At 41.6% G+C, this 18,796-nt stretch overlaps 1 protein-coding gene across 2 annotated transcripts in view; it reads right to left on the reverse strand.

The window, feature by feature from the left end:
• LOC121528747 (corticotropin-releasing factor receptor 1-like) overlaps positions 1–18,796 on the reverse strand; it is a 166,500-nt gene that overhangs the window by 41,543 nt on the left and 106,161 nt on the right. For both annotated transcript variants that reach the window (XR_005993496.1, XM_041816321.1), the window contains exon 6: positions 10,293–10,399. Coding sequence is in view for 1 of the 2 variants with exons in the window: in XM_041816321.1 (XP_041672255.1) it covers positions 10,293–10,399 (107 nt within the window). In the remaining variant the exon portion in view is untranslated. The remainder of the gene's footprint in view (positions 1–10,292; positions 10,400–18,796) is intronic.

Here is an 18,796-nt window from a genome sequence, read left to right on the forward strand (position 1 = left end):
TTGTAATGGTTTTCTGCAGCTTGCTGCAGATGCTGTCCTGCACTCATAGCTCATGACGATCATAATAAACGTGCTCTCCACACATAATGTATCATTTTGATAAATTACTGTAGGGCAACCATCATTCACAATGAAGGTGAGTCAATTACAAAAGAAATTAAAGGACTGCAAAGCAATTAAAAACTGAAGAGAGACTGATAAAAGGACATTAACATCATCAACATGGGGATATAAACATAACACCAGGTCTGAACTATTAACATATAACCTTGATTCTAGACTCAGGAACTAAAACCCAGTCATGAAGACATTTTCATGTTGGTGAAAAAAATGTGGCAAAAAAAGTGATTTTATTGGAAGGATATGTCTCTCCTTTTCTTTCATCTCCCTGGCGCAGGAAGCATACAGTGCAGGGGTTAGCGCTGTTTCCTCACAGCAAGAAGGTTCCTTTCTGTGCAGAGTTGCATGTTCTTCCTGTGCATGCACCTGTGTTCTTAACTCGACAAATACAAAGCTCTCCTTAGACAGAGGCACGTGCACATCTGTCCTCATTAGCGTAGAGAAACACCCAATTTATGCCCATATAAGGGCAAGCGACTACAGGTCAGTGTACAAACACAGATGTGCCTGTAGCACATGCCTGACACACCTGATAGATGGCTTCATATATCCTTTCAATGGAATTATTTCACATACATCTGGGAAACTTCCCAAATGCCTCGTCTGGGAAGGGAGGGACCTTTCAAAAAAATTTCTCAGAAGGTGGTCGAATGAACATTCTGTCACATTCAATATGGGCCAATCAGAGCGACAAGGCAAATAAGGTTGCATGCATGCACAGTCGTAACCTGAGCTTGACATGCAAATGCTGCCGTAGCCATTGACAGTGGAGATTATTGGTGGATAGAGTGCAGAAAAACATCCCCTTTATGCCCATATAAGGGCATGAGACTGCAGGGCAGTGTGCAAATACATAAGGAACTCCTGTGTTCTTACGTTGACAAATACCAGGTGCTCCTAAGCTGGAAGCACATTCCCCTTTTATTTACTCATTATCATAAAGAACCACCCCATTTATGCCCATATAAGGGCGTGAGACTGCAGGGCAGTGTGCAAACACAGAAGGCACTCCTGTGTTCTTACGCTGACAAATACCAGGTGCTCCTGAGCTGGAAGCATGTGCACATTTTCCTAATTAGCATAAAGAAACGTCCACTTTATGCCCATATAAAGGCGTGAGACTGCAGGGCAGTGTGCATATGTGCTTACAGGAGTGAAAGAAGATGAAGTAAGACATCAGTTCTGTCCAAAGTGGGACATGGATGTAGTGCTGGTCATAATGATTCCAAAAGATAAGGACTGCATTATATTTTCAGCATCTGTAGTGGATATTAAATGTTTGCTTCTAATTGGATGAAATCACTGGTTCAGTCGGGGTTTTTGTTAGAAATGACATGCATTATGCTGCAGTAAGGAGTGATGCACATTATAAATTCAGATTGTGAAGCACAGATATTTGTTATTCTCATGTAGAGTCAAAGGTGATGTGTGTTGGTGTGTATCCTGTGCATTTTAAATGTCATCTATAAGTCTGATTTCATGTTTTTATTTCATTCATACTTTATCAGTTTTTCCACCTGTTTCTCTCTGTTCCACTGACTTTTCAGTTCTACCCTTAGGTAGCAATAAACACTCATCATTCATAAATCATATGCTGAATATCAGCGATGAAGGCAGGTTTTAGTGCTTTTTGTTGCTCCCTGCATACGATGAGTCATCCTGCAGATCAAATATGATTTTTTTGTGGCCTTCATATTCAAAACAGGCATTGTTGCTCTGTGGTGGCCGTTGCCGCTTCAGCGTCATCAGGGTCAGGGGTGCGTGGATTTGGCAAAAAACCTCGTTTACATTTCAAATCCAATTTCCAAAGTGTTAATGTCCTCGACATCCGTGTGACGTAACGGAGCAAGTGATGGAGGTGTCGGTGAAGGTGAACATGAACTGTGGGATCAAATTTGTTTGATCAGATTGTTTCTGACTGAGAGGCTAAGAGGAGAGTTCAAGATAAGTTAAAATCCTTTATTCTTGTGTTTATTGAGTGCTGGGAGCTCTTCTAGACTGACCAAACAGCTGATGATTTGCATACAATTTGACGCTTGTCACAGCCAATTATTTGTCCACACAATCCTTAGGTGTGTGGTGTCCATGCAAATAAGATTTTACTGCTCCTGATGGAGGTGGAGGCTCCCTGATCTCAAACAAAGATCAAAAATGTTTCATGTTTATGCAGACTGCCACTGACAGACAACAGCCAGTGAGAGTGAGCAGACCAGGAGCTGTCTACAACGACATGTTGCACGCAAACATTACCCATTAGCCAGTGGATTAAATAGATTTCATGTCTGCCATCAGGTTAGAGAATGGCCAGACCAATCAGCATCATCTGAGAGAAAGAGGCAGTTACTACAGGCGTGGTTTCAGAACTAGGCCACAGTGCTCTATTACAGAGCAAAGAGCTCCACTGAGAACTTTACTTGCGGTAAAGATGGAGGAAAAAAGTCTGCTGGGGTCTGACGAGTCAGTTGAGTACTGCTGGCCAAAGAGGAAAAGGACCATCCGGGCTGTTCTCAGCACAAAGTTCAGCCAGCATCTGTGATGGCGTGTGGGTGTATTGGTGCCCATGGAGTGGGTCACCTGCACATCGGTGAAGGTAGCATTAATACTGAGAGTAACACAGGGGTTTTGTATGCTTCCAACTAGACATCTTTTTCAGAGACGTCCCTGCATATTTTGGCGAGAAAATGCCAAGACATTCTGCAGGAGTTCCAACAGCCTGGCTTCACAATGAAAAAGAGCTAGTCCTAGATGGACCTGCATGCAATCCAGACCTCTCTACCAAAGAAATGTGTGGTGCATTAAGAGAGAAGACTCCCTGCACTTTTGAGCAACTTAAGATTTACATTAGGGGTCAACTGATTATTGAGTATTGAGGCTGGTATTTGGTGTTTGGCTGATTATCGATACCTGCATTTTTTAATCAAAAGTGATCTACTTTGGCTTCACTGCAAGGCTTGTCTTCTGTTCTGGCTTGTTTTCACTCTCCCTAGTCTCACCAAATTCCCTACATATTCTACATAAAATACAACTGGATTGGCTTCATGTAATCAGTGGTTTTGAAGTTGGGCAGTATGAGCTACCTAGCAGCAGTACCGGCCAGGAAGCTAGGTTATACAGCGTAACAGATGGGTACAGTTTCTCAGTGGACTTTAACGAGTTTTTGGTAAAAATGGGCCACAAAACAATGTTGACTCAAACATACAAACTTTTGAAAACTTTTCAAGCATGTTAATTTTTTACCTAGAAGGCCTCTGTGTTTTTGTTACCATTTTGCAAAGCAGGGTTTGGCTTCCTCTTTCATTGCAAATAGCCCTTCTGGGTAAAAAATAAACATGCTTCAAAACTTTTCAATAGTGCGTTAGTTTGAGCAACATTGTTTTGTGGCCTACTATTACAAAAAAAAGGCTAAATTCCACAGAGAAACTGTACCCATCTGTGGCGCTGTAAAGCCTAGCTTCCTGGCCAGTACAGTCCTTCTTAAAGGAGCAATGCTCACTAAAATCCCAGGAGGCTAATTCCACCACTACTGCTAGGTACCTCATATGACTCAAGTTAAAAAATACTGAAATATCCCTTTGAGCCTGGGTGCCAGTGTCACAGAGAAAGTGTATGGCACCACTTCCTGTTTTCCTGCTGCTACTGTGATGCTCTGTGCAGTGTCTTATGTACGTCATAATAAATGCATATCGATTCCAGATATCAGTTATCAGTCTCATGAGCTACAAATAGTTAGTAGCCCTGAAAAACCAGTCGACCAAAGCAAAAATAAGAATTTCTTCATCGATAACTATCTTCAGTCCTTAGATGCTTACACCGAGTCCTAACTGGACTCTACATTAGCCAGTGTCAGCAATATCAGCAGAAGGATGTTGATTTCTAGCGAGCAATGCAGCATGATGTGGCTCAGAGTTTTTCTCCTGTCTCTCTGTTCCTAATTTCCTCTCTAATGCTTGTATTGAGATGGACAGGAGCAAGGAAAGAGGGAGATGAGGAGGCACCAGGGGTGTCTTACAGGAACTGTTCCTGGATTTTCTTTAGCTCCCTCATTTACAGAGCTTGTAAGCTTGGTTGTGCATAAATAACATCCACACCTGTGACTGAGCATTGTGCTCACAGCTATGTTACAAAGCACTGCACTTCAGTTTGTCTGCACTCAAAATAAAAGGGACAGTTAGCATATTTTTAACAAGGAAAAACTGAAATGTGCCAGGCAGAGCAATACATTTTTAACAAGTACAGTGTGGACAGTCAGTGTGTGATGCTTTGCAATTCAACCTTACATATGGTGCTCGCATGCTGATAAGACTGTTACAGAGAGTGTTGTTAGAAGAAGAGGTGACGTAACAAACTCCTGACCCAACTTTTTTGGAACATGCTGCATGCATCAAATTCAGAATTTGTGCATATGTCCTACAAACACTAAAGCGTATCAGTTTGAGCTGCTTTTTTCAATAGCATATAGGTTTAGGCTCTGCAAACTTGCAAATCCCTTTATTCTATTTTTTTTTTCTCATTTTGCCAGCTTTGGTTCAGGGTTTGTAAAAAATCAGATAAAAGTGTCATTCTGCCTAAAGTCTCCTGAGTTTTTAAAACCAGCAAAGATTTGTCTATCATCCAGTGTGTGACCACCCTTCAACAAGACGCCTCTAACTCTTCTGCCTGAATAATCAGCACACAGAGATGCGCAGCTGTGTGAAAGTCTCTGCTTTGTTGATTAGAGTCAGAGGTGCAAGCAGAGGAGGATTCAAGCAGCCTGAGAGCCACCAGCTGCATGCAGCAGGATGTCTGTGTGCACAAAGTCGTGTTGCATTTATGTTGAAACATTTCCAAAACCTTCCTCTAGAATTTGGAGCAGTCTCTGTGGCTGCATCGTGCTTTTTTTTGCATATTGGACCGCTACAGAGGGCACTTCATCACCTTTTCTAACATTCAAGAAGACAGTCTTTTTGTGCAGACAAAATATGAGAAGGGAAATCAACCAGAGCTGCAATCAGGAGTCACAAATGATGATTTGTTGAATAAAAGTGCTGCTATAATTACATGTCAGACTTTCTCATTTTTAAGCTACACCAGTAAGCAGCAACAGCAGTGATTAAAACTGTCTCCTATACAGTAAAATCACCACATGATCAAAGCTTTAAGGGTTAAAAACACCCTGATTTCTACATCTTTCTGTGCGCTCTGTGACCTTTCACTGAGCTTTCAAACATTAAGTAACATTCGGTGTAAAACAGCCTCAGGAGACGATACCTGGTCACAGAGAGAACACTCAAACCCTCTCCAAGACTTGCTCTGATTTTCACCCTCATCTCTATCTGACTTTGTGTGTCAAACGCCCGTTTTGTTGCTGGTGTTCTCCGTGTCTCTAGGAGCGGCTCAGTCAAGCTGCAAAATCTTCTGTCTCTGCGTCATCGGAGACGTCAGCTGACCGTTGACGTGGTCCAGATGAACTGAACTCTGTTTCAACAAAGATTTCTCATCTCCATCTCTGCCTGTCATTTAAACGGGCTTTAAAACTACAACACAAGCTGCTGAACATGACAGAAATTATGAGACGTATCATTTATGATACATTTAAGAGTGTTTTGGCTGACAGGATATCCAATTATAGATACGTAGTCAAGCAAATTCACGACAAGGCTGCAGCTGCATGTGCACAAAGGATGCCGGTACATGTCAGCACTGATGGCACGGCTCTGTGAGCAGCAAAACGCCGCTTTCTTCACCAGTATAGCACGCCATGATGGATTTAGTTCTTAAACTGACTACATCTACCATTAAAACTGACGGGACATCTGTGTAAATGCAAAAAAATGTTCTTTAAAGATCTTCAGACAAATCTGACAAGCCTCTATTACTGCAGTGGCATCTTAATGTAACGTTTGCAAATTTTTATGAAAGCTGGCTGAAAAACACTTTTCTGCTTTAGAATGACAAATTTAGAGTTCAGCACTTTTTAAGGACAGTTTTGTTCTTATCTCTTTGCTGTCTTCTACAGATCAAGCCTCGCCTTATTTTTAATTAACAGTGAAATATAACGCTCATCAGGAGTGTTTGCAGAGGAAATCTGGTAATTTGCCTCTGCAGCATGCAATTAATCATACTGTCAGCCTTCTCTATTGCTTTCTTTTTCTTTCTAGACCAGTGGTTCAAAACTGGTGTGCTGGGACCCAAAATTGGGCTGAAAGCTGTTTCCACTGGGTCTCAAAAAGATGGAAAGAGTCTAGGATGTACAGAAGCCCTGAGTGGACAAACAGAGCATCCATACATTGTATTTTTCTGAAGTTTTTATGCAAAGAGAACAAAATTTTGGTCTTTTTCTCAAGGTTTTCCTAGATAATAGAACTGATTTTCCCAGGATAATGACGGCATTCCTCCGGAAAGTTTCCATGCTGTCATCGGACACTGAAGTGAAATCAAATACATGCATGCATGCTTGTCTATATTTAAAACACGTCTGTTTGCTCTGTCATGTTTTCCAACATAAAGGGCCCAAACTGCAACAGTTTTCATTATAGGAATTTGCCTAACATTTTTGGACATTTAAGTTTCAAGTTCTCATAAAGAGGTGGTGGGGAGTCCTGATACCGGACCAGTTGAGGACCACTGGTCTAGACCGGGGGCGGGACCTCCTTGGGGGTCATGAACACTGAGAGGCCATTGTCAGATGCCTTAAAAAACCCTAAGAATATTTTTAAAATTACTTTAAATTGCATATTTTGCCCATTTTTAAGAAAACGGTTGCATAAAATAGTTAAATGTAAAATAAAAACATGCTCATTTAGTGAGATTAATGCTGCAATCAAAGTCATGTTTTAAAAAAAACACATAACAAGTAAATCTGCACACAGAACTGGCTGGGCCCCTGACAAACCCAGAGAACAGGCCGTCCTCAGTTGTGATTTATTGATATCAATGCATGTGTGTTTTATCAGTGGCATTGCTGCTGGCATCCTGGCTGACAGTTCTCTCATTTTGGAGCTGAAAAGTGTGTCAAACTATTATTGTGTTCTAATGTTGAGAGTATTTATTTGTGTCACTTTTTAACAACTTTTCCCACTTAATTTTTCCACATGTTGGCCACTTTTCATCACTTTCCAATCTATTTTTGCCACTTTAAACCCAGTTCAACAGGTGTCTGCCATCCCTACTTCAACTCAGCAGTTAGAACAGCAGAATCGCAGTGACGTTACACGCACAGCCTCGCCAGCCCACCCACCAAGTGAGGGCATGGGTGTCTGAGGAAATGCATACTATTTTGGGGTTTGGTGTACTGAACCATAACCAATCAATCTGGACCGCCTGATGGAAACGCAGCTTTTGAGGTAAGAGTTGTTCTACCAAGACATCCCAGTATTTGGATCCATTAACTGAACAAAGAGTGACGACAGCGGCTCAGCAGGTAGAGTTTGTGAGTCATTGATTGCTGGTTTTGTGGCTCTCTGACTCCTCATGTGGTTTCCTCTTAGAGGAAATGACACTTAGAGCTCTGCGTGATGGCGAACTAGACCTGATAACTGTACGGCACTTTGAGTGCACTGGCTACCAGTCTTTAAATAAAACACTTACATCATATTTGCAAAAGTTTAATAGTTTGACAGCCCTATTAACCCTTTGAGTCCTGAGCTATTTTACCATTGCATCTCACCTGGACTTATCATCTTAAAAAGTTTGAAAATCATCAACGCTGTGGTGCACAGCCAGGCTCTGAACCTCTTTTTCTTCAGGACAACCTGGGCTTTAAGATTATGTGTGCTGCAGTAATGTCATTTTAATTTTCATAAAGTTATGGGACATTAAAGAAAAAAGAAAAACTAAATGGAAATCAAACTTATGAATTTGTATGTATTTCACACAGTAAGCAGGGATGGCTAAGGGCTTTCTTTTGTTCTCCAGGACCAAAAAGTGAAATAATAAGGCTTTAAAATGTAACATATTTACAAAGAAAGTCCTTGTGCTTTTTGTGTTACCTGCATTTGTACCATTTCGCCATGCAGTCCCTGTCTGCAGAGACACAGAGGGCCACATCACAGCCTCGCTGTGTCTTTTTCTCTCAGGCCTTCTCCACCATGAATTAAGAGTTAAGGCATGCACAGTTTGACACATGCAACAAGGGAACAGTCTGCCATTGGCTGTCAGGCCCTAGCTAAGCATTTCGGCGACACAATATAACTGCTAGCATTAGCAGCTAGCAGAAAAAAATGATTGAAAATGGATTAAAAATGAATGAAAAGATATTCAGCGTTGATATATTGGTGTGGATTAATTGTTCTAGGCTCAACAGAAACACTTCCATAAGGGACTCAAACGCAGGGACAGCATAAACGAATGCTGCAATGGCTAGCTTCAAGAGGAAAATCAAAGCAAGCCACTTCATGCCCAATTATGCCAGTTTTGCCACTTTTATAACACCATTTCATGAATTTTGCTACTTTTTTGCAACTGAACCAGTTTCTGCTTTTCTTTGCCCTTTGTATCACTATTATTCAGTTTCGTGGTGCTGTTTCCCCCCTTTTTTCCTACTTGTTCTCACTTTTAACCCATTTACGCCACTGTTTTTAAACTTCTTTACAACTTTTAACCAAATTTTTACTTCCATTTGTCCCTTTCCCTGTCCATTTCCCCTTTATGCCACTGTTATTCAGTTTTTTGGTGTATTTTATCCACTTTTTCCTCTTTTAACCAATTTTTGCCACTTTACCTTCATTTTTTACAACTGTTTTGCCACTTCTGATCCAAATTTTGTTGTTCTTCACCCTTTTAAGCAACTTGTTTTGGCACTTTTTATGCCCATTTATGCCACTGTTTTTTAAAAATATTTTACCACTTTTAACATCCTTTTTTGCAATTTTTTAAGCCAATTTTTGCCACTTTTGACCCATTTAGCCATTTATTTTTGGCACTCGTATCCTATTTTGCCCATTTTGCTGTGTTTCCCATTTCTTTCCCTTTTCAAACCATTTTTTGCTGGTTTTCATCAATTTTGGCTTTTCTTTTGCCTGTTTTGCCAGTTTTAACCTCTGTTCACCTCATATTTTTGTATCCCTTTAAACAGTAATGTCAGAATTTTCCATCAAAGTTGTCTCTGTTTCCTCTGCTTTATTACCGGGATCCTGACGTTTGTGCACATCATGGTAGCGTCAAAATCTGACATTAGTTTGCTAATGTTTCAGCTCAGTGTGCCAATCCACACTGTCATCATCACCAATTAAAGGTCATTTTGCTTTAACAAAAGGGGTTTACATAAAAAAAGCAGCAGAAATAAATACATTTCCTTTTTTGTTATTTTGATAAGACTGTTTTTTAATCAGGTTTAAACTAAACTTTATAATTGACCACAATTTTGCTGACCTCCAAGTTTGTCTGGGCCCCAGAAAGCCCCCACCTTACAACCCTCATGTGTGGCCTTGGCTATAATCAGGTATTTGCCATACAGGAGCTAAAGATGCCATTGTGGTGCGTTCAGAGCCTCCCTGAGGGATTCTTTTATCTTCCAGTCACACTAACACCGCTCAGAAGTGGTAACCTTTCTCTCCATCCTCTTGGCTGTGGCAGCCTCTCCTTAAGTGAAGCTCAATCTCATTATAAAGTGAGAAAGGTGAGCAATAAATGCCAAACTCCTCCACCGCCCTGCTGCCATTTTTAGCTGGCCTATACACTTGTCCTCGGTAAACCACTGTGGCACACAAACACGGGTTGTGCATAAACGCTGTCCTGTAAAAAGGCTATTTATTATTCCTCCCTGTGCCCTTTCACGCTTTTCTCACTCCCCGGGGCGCCTGGCCGATCGATAACGACCCAGGCTGTTGAGGGTGCTAAGACCTTTCTCTCGTTAACGCACCGTTTGCTTCGCGGTTTGTCACAGAAATCCACTCCACCTCCGCTGACCGTCCCAGCAGGCCTCAGCAGGAGCACTTTGACGTTGTATTTTTTCTCTGCTTCCTGAGACGGGTATATTATTCCCATTAGAGGAGGAATGTGCCCTAGTTTTTGTGGGCGTCTAAACCCCTTTACATCTGCGGGATGGAGATAGGAAATGTTTCATCCCATGACCAAACGGTTTTTGAATAAGAGCGAGAGAGCGCTTTGAACGCGGGATCTTAGGACGTTTCTGTCACATCATGCGTCGAGGATTATCAGCGGCCTGTGGGGCGACGGCGCCGAGCGACACTCACCTCAAACACAAGAAGAGGAAGAAGGCGATGAGCAGAGCCACCATGGAGATGCAGTGACCCAGGAAGTTTATGATCACAGCGATCTGGTAGTGCATCTTCCCTTTTTTCTGCAGAGAGAAGAAGAAACACAAGATGAGTCCTGCGAGTGTCTCAGATCTACACAAACAACGCTCTCAGGATGAAACAGGAAAGCCTCTTTGGTTTATTTTTCGGTTCTTGGCTCCGGCTGCTGTTCTTTTTAACCAGAGGTGATTTAGAAACTTTTGAAACAGGGAGAAGAGTTTCAACTAAAGTAATAAAGTCAGTGCTCTCCATAGCTGCTGCTGAATGAAGGCACAAAATGAACAACTTTAAAAATTCTGCAGCCAACAATAACAGACAAAGGTGACATCTCCAAACCAGAGCGATATCTTTCACCTGATTTTTGGGCTGTTTTCTTTCTCTCTGAGGTCGATTTGTGTCTCTTTGCTGTCATTGTGAATTACTGTACCATCTATTGTCGTGTCTTTGAATCTCTCAGTCCTCAGGCTCTTCTGTTTACAGAGTTAAGTTAACAAAAGGTTTGTGTCACTGTCATTTTCAATCCCTTTGAAGTTGCTTTGTGCTTCAGCGCTCGCTTTGAATCTCTTGTTTTGAGCCTGGCAGCATCATTTTCTGCATCTTTGATGTAATGCATGATACTGTGGGGGTTGCCATAGCCCAAAGCTTTGTAACGTAAGTTTTTCATTCACACCCTAAATGGCTTCATTAAGTCATTTACTGAGTTGTAGAGCATTTATCAGGACCTTCTATGTGGCTCACTCACTGAAAGGCCCTCTGCCCCCTGGGCTGTCTAAAGTCAAGTGCACACAGTGCGACTTCCAGATGATTCAGACACAAAATTTGAGTCACATGACTCTGGCGTTCTGGCATGTTGGCTGCACACACTCACACAATGAGAGCAGAACCAGATTGCCCAAATTCAGGCCAGTCTGATGTCCTTATTCTCCTATCAATATGGACAAAAGTATTTTTTCTGCACCTCTTAATTCAGGTGTTTCAATCAGATCCTTTGCCACAGGTGTACCAAATTCATTGCCTAACCATGCAGTCTCTATTTGCAAACATTTAGGATATAAAATGGGTCGTTCTGAAGAGCTCAGTGACTTTGAGACTATTCCACAGTCAAGTGTAAGTGATATTATTAGAGAGTGGAAGAGTTTAGGAACAACAGCAACTCAGCCATGAGGCAGAAGACCATGTCAAATCACAGAGTGGAGTCAGCGATTTCTAAGTAACATAAAAGTCACCAACGCTCGGCTGAAGAGCTCTGAACTTCCACTGGCATTAATGTAAACACTAAAACTGTGCGGCAGGAGCTTCGTGAATGGGTTTCCATGTCTGGGCAGCTGCATGCAAGCCTCATGTTTGGCAGTCAGTCTGGGTTTGTGGGCCAACTGTGAAGTCTGGTGGAGGAGGGATAATGGTATGTGGCTGTTTCAGGGTTTGGGCTAGACCCCTTATCACCAGTGAAGGCCAATCTTGATGCTTCAGCATTCCAAGACATTTTGGACAATGCTATGCTTCCAACTTTATGGCAACAGTTTGAGGAAGACTCTTTTCTGTTCCACATGACTGTGCCACAGAGCACAAAGAAGGACTGTAAAGACATGGTTTGATGAGAAATGACTGGCCCTGACCTCAACCTTTGGGAACTGGATCAGAGATTGCGAGCCAGTGCCTGACCCCATAAATGCTGTGCAGAATGAATGGGCTCAAATTCCCACAGAAACACTCCAAAGTCTTGTAGAAAGCCTTCAAAGAGTGGAGGCTGCAAAAGGGGGCCAACTCCATATCAAAGTACATGCATTTGAATACAGGGTCATGACAGTCCCGGTTGGTGTAACGCAAGCTCTGTCATGTTAACAATGTTTTTTTTTTTAATGCACCAAACAGTACTAGTATCAGGTATCAGTCCTGCAATGGGTGCATGAGGACTGTAGCCTTTTTGGCTAGGCTGGCACCCTATAATGTAGGGCTGTGTATTAGCCAGAATCTGGCGATATGACATGTATGTATGCACTTTCAGGATTTTTTAAAGGGGAAAAATAAGTCAATATAGAGTAAATTTACTCCAGTCTTTTATATTTCATGTTATATCAGTTTTTATGTCATCACGTAATGACAAGGTGTTTGCTGAGGAAGACTATGGGAGACGAGCTGATCGTCACATCCAGCTTTAAGGACTGGTGGACTGTGTTTTGGGGAGGGCCACCGTATTTTAATTGTATTATGGAAGCCGTCATTCTTAACATTAAGACTGCGCAGGCCCTTACAAATAAACGGACCTGCTGTGCCAACTCAATGTAAGCAGACTGTATTCCGGCTTTCCCTCATCAAACTCATCAAATACACAATCCAACAAATGCTCTCGTGGACAAGTTGTGACCTGCACATTCACCACGCTATGAAATAATCATGGAACATTACGAGATGGAGATGTTTTAAAGCTAAATGCAAACCCGGAACTACACTCCAGATATGGCTGCTGCAATGTGTCACTCCGCCCAGTGGTTTACTCAAGAAACAGTTCAGAGTATTTGCTTCATGTGTCGTAACGTTTCATAAGTATACGTTATTATTTCAAGTTTGATGAGGGAAAGTCGGAATACCGTCTGCTTACATTGAGTTGGCACAGCAGGTCCGAACTTGGCAGCGGCGATCTAAAAACAGCTTGCACCGACAACTGAAGGTAACGAACCTATTACTAAGACTATAGGAATTATGGCAATGGGCGAATTTGCCCAAATGTTGAAGCATCCCTTTAAGTGTATCGATATTTTCTAACAGCCCTAGTATAATGAATAATTTCAGTGAAACAAATGCAGATCTATCAGTCACAGTCAAAACATTCTTGTTGGCTGACTTTGTCAAAGCCAGATGAAGGGTCATTTGGAACTGAAACACTTGGCTCTGATTTCTGCTGAACTAAAAGACCCGATCACTAAAAATAGCTGGACTTCCCATTGATAGAGGACAGACTTTTTGTTATTATTTGGCTGTTTTATACGAAAATAGATCTGCTCTTGACCTCCATGTCTGAGACTTTGAAAGGAAGCTCCAGTGACATTTGTTTCACTTTTAACAACATGATCACAGAAATCGAGCGTGATGGACTTGCATATTCAGCTGCACAGTGTGAGCGGACTTTCCACCTCGACTGCTCCAAAATTGCCTTGAAATCACACAGTGACTGCCTGGCTTTATGCTTCATTTAATGAAATGAAATGATAAATAACACAGACATTTTAAGCTTTTGTTCTTTTGGACCTTTTTTAACTTTTGCAATTTTTTTCAATTTTGCATTGAATCAATTTCTGTGCACAACTCTCAGCTCTTTGAGTTTTTCTAGGTCTTTGCTTCATGCTGCTCATTTTTCTTCTCATTGCATGGCATTACTCTATGCTTGAATTTCATCTCCATGTTTACTGAAGGTCCTCAGTGATTTCATACTGACCGTGATAGTCTCAGGACACAGGGTTTCTGTCATAATCCATCTATTTTACCTATAAAACCATTACATATCAGTAGATCTATCAGTGCAGGTATGAGAGGGCAGGCTGTGGTACCCCAGGATGATTATTGATAGGGTTGTGAGCATGCACACTCATGCAGCATAGAGGAATCCTTCTGCAGGTTTCACACTAAACAAAACTCTTCTCTCCAACACCATCGTCTGTCTGTGACTCACTGATTCATTGTGATCGGATTTCCCCCTCACTACCAACAGTAATCTGTGCTCTAAGTGGATTTATGTAACGCAGCGGTGTCTACGTCCAGATTAAATGTGTTTAATCCCAGCCCCGCCCTCCTCCAACACGCTGCTTTCCCCATTCACTTCATTTTAATACTCAAATTTTAACTTATCTCTGCGCTGCTTTGTTATGCAATAATCCTGCAATGTGTCTCTTAGATGTGCAATGAATTTAAGGATGGGTTTGGATGTTTAAAAGTCATTTTTGATACAAACTCACATGTATAAAAAGCTGTAATTAAGGCTGTAATCATGCCTGATTCAGAGCAGATTGAAAGCTCTCTCTACACCCAGCTTCTCTCCCTTTTTTGTGCACAAATGAAACAGAGAAAGCCTTCAAGGAGAAACACTAAAGACAAAGACAAACAAACAAAAGAGGGAGCGTTTTTAAAGAGATTGTGGAGGAGGCGTGATGTAGCCGGGAGGAGGTGATGACAGCGGCTTTTCATCCTCAGTTTCCGTTTTTTGATTCACAAAAAGTAGAGAGAGGATTTTGTACAGCTCTTCCTGCATCCTACTCTTTGATTCCAAACTTTTTCACCTTCAAACTTGCCAAGAATGCACTTTTTGTTGCCATGGTTTGAGGCTCACAGAGATCTGATTGTGCTGGAAATGAGCCAACAATGAAAGTTTTATTCCCCTCTAACATTTTGATTGCGTAAACACATTAGTTTCAACACTGGCTGTTCGTCTTATGATGGGATTTTGTGAATCTCTGAACAAATACATCAGCTTAAGTTTGATTCAATTTCAGACTCTGGGAGCAGCAAACAAAGTTTAATGGGGCTTTAAGTCAGAGGACATTTAAATAAGAATCTAAGGATATTAGGGTCCTCACTTCCTTAACCAGGATGTAGTCAAAGTTTTTAGTAAATATGTTGCGTTTTTTTTTTTTCTAAAGAAGTGTTTTAAACTTCAGTGATGAATGATTTTCTGCCATGCTTCTTTGCAAATATCTCAGGCTCAGTCAGGATGGATGAGGACCATCGGTGGACATCTTCAAGTCTTCTCGGGGATGTCGGATAGGTTTCAAGTCAGGGTTTGTGTTTTGTCCTTGTCATGTTGGAAGGTGAACCTCCAGCCCAGTCAGTTCTGAGCTCTGCACTGAGGATATCTTTTCAGCTAAAAAGCCCCCCCCCCCCCCCACAGCATGATGCTGCCACCATGCTTCCCTGTTGGGATGGTATTGGGCAGGTGGTGCCTGGTTTCCTCCAGACATAACGTTTAGAATTGAGCCAAACAGTTTAATCTTGTTTTCATCATACCAGAGAATCATATCTGACCCTCTGAGAGTCCTTCAGGTGCTTTTTTGCAAACTCCAAGCAGATTTTCATGTGTCTTACACTGAGAGGCTTCCATCTAGCCACTCTGCCGTAAAGACCAGATCAGTGGAGGGCTGTGGTGATGGTTGTCCTTCTGGAAGTTTGATCAGGATCTCTGAAGCTTAGTCAGAGTGACCATCAAATAATCAGGCCTTTCTGTGCGGAATTTGCATGTTCTTCCCATGCATGCATAACCTTGCAAAGCAGGGGGATTCGCCCGTTTCCATTTCTTACTGGCAAATCCATCTTGCGAAGCTCCCATCTGAACCGTTTTGGACTGGTTAGAAAGTGACAGGACCCATCAGCGTGGAGGGGAAGTACACAGTAAATTTACCTGAGTAAATTTTACTCAAATTGAATAAAATTCTACTCTGAAAAATCTAACGTTTGGTCCCAGTAAAATTCACTCTGCTTGCAGAGTAATGATTTTAGAGTTGTTTTTACTCTTAAAAGGGTTTTTATTTAACTCTAATTGATGATTGTGTACTCTATAATGAACACAATAAAAACAACTCTACAGCAATTGTACTCACTACAGAGAAATACAGACCTTAGTTTACTCATTATAGAGCTGTTTTTTCGTAATACTAAGTGATATTTAGTCCTTTCAGAGCTGTTTTTCATTCCTTTTAGAAATGTTTCCTACTCATTACACAACGACTCTACTCCATTTACAATTGAGTAACGCTTTTGTTGAACTGTATCTTACTGTAAATTGATTAATCTTCCTTATTAAGAGCTACATTTCCTCTTAATAGATTATTCTGCCTTTGCACCTATAAAGGGCATGACAGCAAAGGAGGTTTTGGTTTGCTTATATGTAGTAGACTTAGTGTTCTAGTATTACAGAAATGATTGTGATAAACATATGACAAGGACCCAGGAGCAGAGCACGAGATGAGGTAGTGAGGTTAAGAAGTTTATTTGATAACAATAATGCAAATGATGCTGAGCTGGCCGGTGGTTGGCAGAATCACTGGCAGTGCGATGGAGACACTGCAAAAAAAGGACAAAATGGAGCTAGAGAAGGCAAAAAAGTCACTGAAAAATCACTAGATTATCGAAGGTTGAAGCGGAGCCAGGTTACCTGATAAGAAGCTGTAGTACACAGGTGTCTGAGAGTTCATCACCAGGTGAGGCGGTCTTGATTGCAAAGGATTAGCTGCAGCTGGGACAGCTAACAATCTGCAGCCGTGACCAGCCATGAGTGATGTCAGCTGAGCTGGAACTTAAGTGATTGTGGTTAAAGTTTTACTCCAGCAGAATTATCTGCATTCTCTGTATTTTTACTCCAACTCTGGTGGTGGCTGGTAATAAATACACTCAAAAAAGAGTAAATTTTACTATTTTTGAGTAAAATACTCTTTACTCTGGAAAAATTATTCCCCAGATTTTCCTGTGTACTTTCGGGCATGGCAGAGTTGTGATGTATGCAAGCAGTGAGAAGAGGCCGGTGCAGTAACAGCGGAAGACATTAGCATGGACGCTGCTAAAGCATATGTTTTATCAGAACTTGGTGGCATTTCTTCTTTAAAGGAAGAAAAAAGAACAGCAGTGAGTTGTTTGCTTTTCAAAAGTGACAAAAGTCATGTACTGACATGTCTACAGTCACCATGGCTCGCGTTATGCAGCTCTCTATGAAGTTATACTCTTAGTAGCAGTGCACTTCAGTTTGGGACAACAACATCACGTGTTTTGTTGCTCTGATTGGCCCGTAAAGATGTGACAGACAGAACGTTCATCCAATCACCCTTTGAGTTTTTTTAAAGGCTCTGCCCTTTCCCCAAAATGCTGTGTATGAGAGGTTTACCAGATGGATGTGCGAAACACATCCATTTGGCGTGTCAGGTTAGTGCATGAGTTCTCTCCAGGTACTCTGGCCTCCTCCCACCACCAGGGGCATACTCTTTAGGTTAATTGGTGACTCTAAATTGCCCATAGGTGTGAGTGTTCCTGGTTGTCTGTCTCTACATGTCAGCCCTGTGATTGACTGGCGACCAGTCCAGGGTGTACCCTCTCGCCCAATGACAGCTGGGATCGGCTCCAGCCCACCTGCAACCACAAAGGGATAAGTGGTTTAGAAAATGGATGGATTGATTTCTGAGCCCTTGTCAACACAGTATCCTGAATATGATCAAAACCAGGATACTTGAGTCCATGTAAACAATCACTGTTACAGGCATCGGGGGGCTGAGTTCCTACCCGGGGAATGTGCAGCCAATGGAAGAGAGAATCGCTGTCAATCACAAGTAAGCAGCACAAAACATGTGTGAGATACAGCAACAAAACATCAGCTTTCAATACCAGATCATGCTCTCCTTATTGTGCAGCAGTCTTTGACATAACATCCAACAATATACATATTGGATCTTTCATAGTGTCTCTGTTGTGGCAGCCAATGCAACAAAAATACATGGAAAATGCACACAAAAAGACTGTATCTGGCTTTGAAAACATGTGATGTAATGCTAAGGATTGCATGAATTTCTACATAAATCATATGAGTTGGGATTTGTTGGATATTTTTGTGCATTTTTCCTAAATGTTGCACAAGTGTTGGTAACTTGGTTTTTGTAACAAAATACTGACCCCTAAGGGCCACCATGCAGCACTCATGTTACACCGGCTCTGCAGCTTCATTTCATGTTATGTGGTACATTAACACTAGTATATATATGTGTGATACAGAGAACTTTAAGTCAACAATGAACAGATAACACTGCAGATTCATTTTCATTGTGCCTGCTGTATTTTGTCAGTCTTGGCTGAGGAGTGCTGTGCAATAATTTCCTTCCATATCAACTTCCCGGAACATTCTTTGCATATTACCGTTTCTACAGACAGAGCAGGCAGGGCCGAGGTAAACAGGAAGAAAGAAGCTGGAGTCGGAAGCCGTCACATTGCTCAGATAAAGGCTCTCTTCCTGACCATGTGTGCTGGAGTAGCATCGTAGATATCAGAATCTATCTGCACAACAGCAGGGTCAACAATGGCTGTACTTAGGTCTCTACATTAATCTAACAGCTGGTAATGAAGGATTTCTTGATTAATATTAACCAGGAAGACTGTGAAGATCTTTTTTAATCCAAGAAATCCCAACAGTAAGAGTTAGAATAAAAATACAGCAGGGAAACCCATGATGCAAACACAGCTGAAATAAGAAACTCACTCCTTCACGTTCATTTCCACATGGACTAAATTATCCAGGTAATAAATGCTGTGCAAATTATCCCACATGATTTCTGCTATAATAGGGTCTCCAGTGTTTTAAAAGCCTCTGTAAAAGGCAACATATTACTGCTCTTATCCGCCTCTTATACCTGTCCCCTGTGCTCTAAATGAACCCTCTGTGCTGTTCTTTGGTCATAATATAATCTGGATCAAGCTCC

Source organism: Cheilinus undulatus, linkage group 20, assembly GCF_018320785.1.
Source record: "Cheilinus undulatus linkage group 20, ASM1832078v1, whole genome shotgun sequence".
NCBI classification, from domain to species: Eukaryota; Metazoa; Chordata; class Actinopteri; order Labriformes; family Labridae; genus Cheilinus; species Cheilinus undulatus.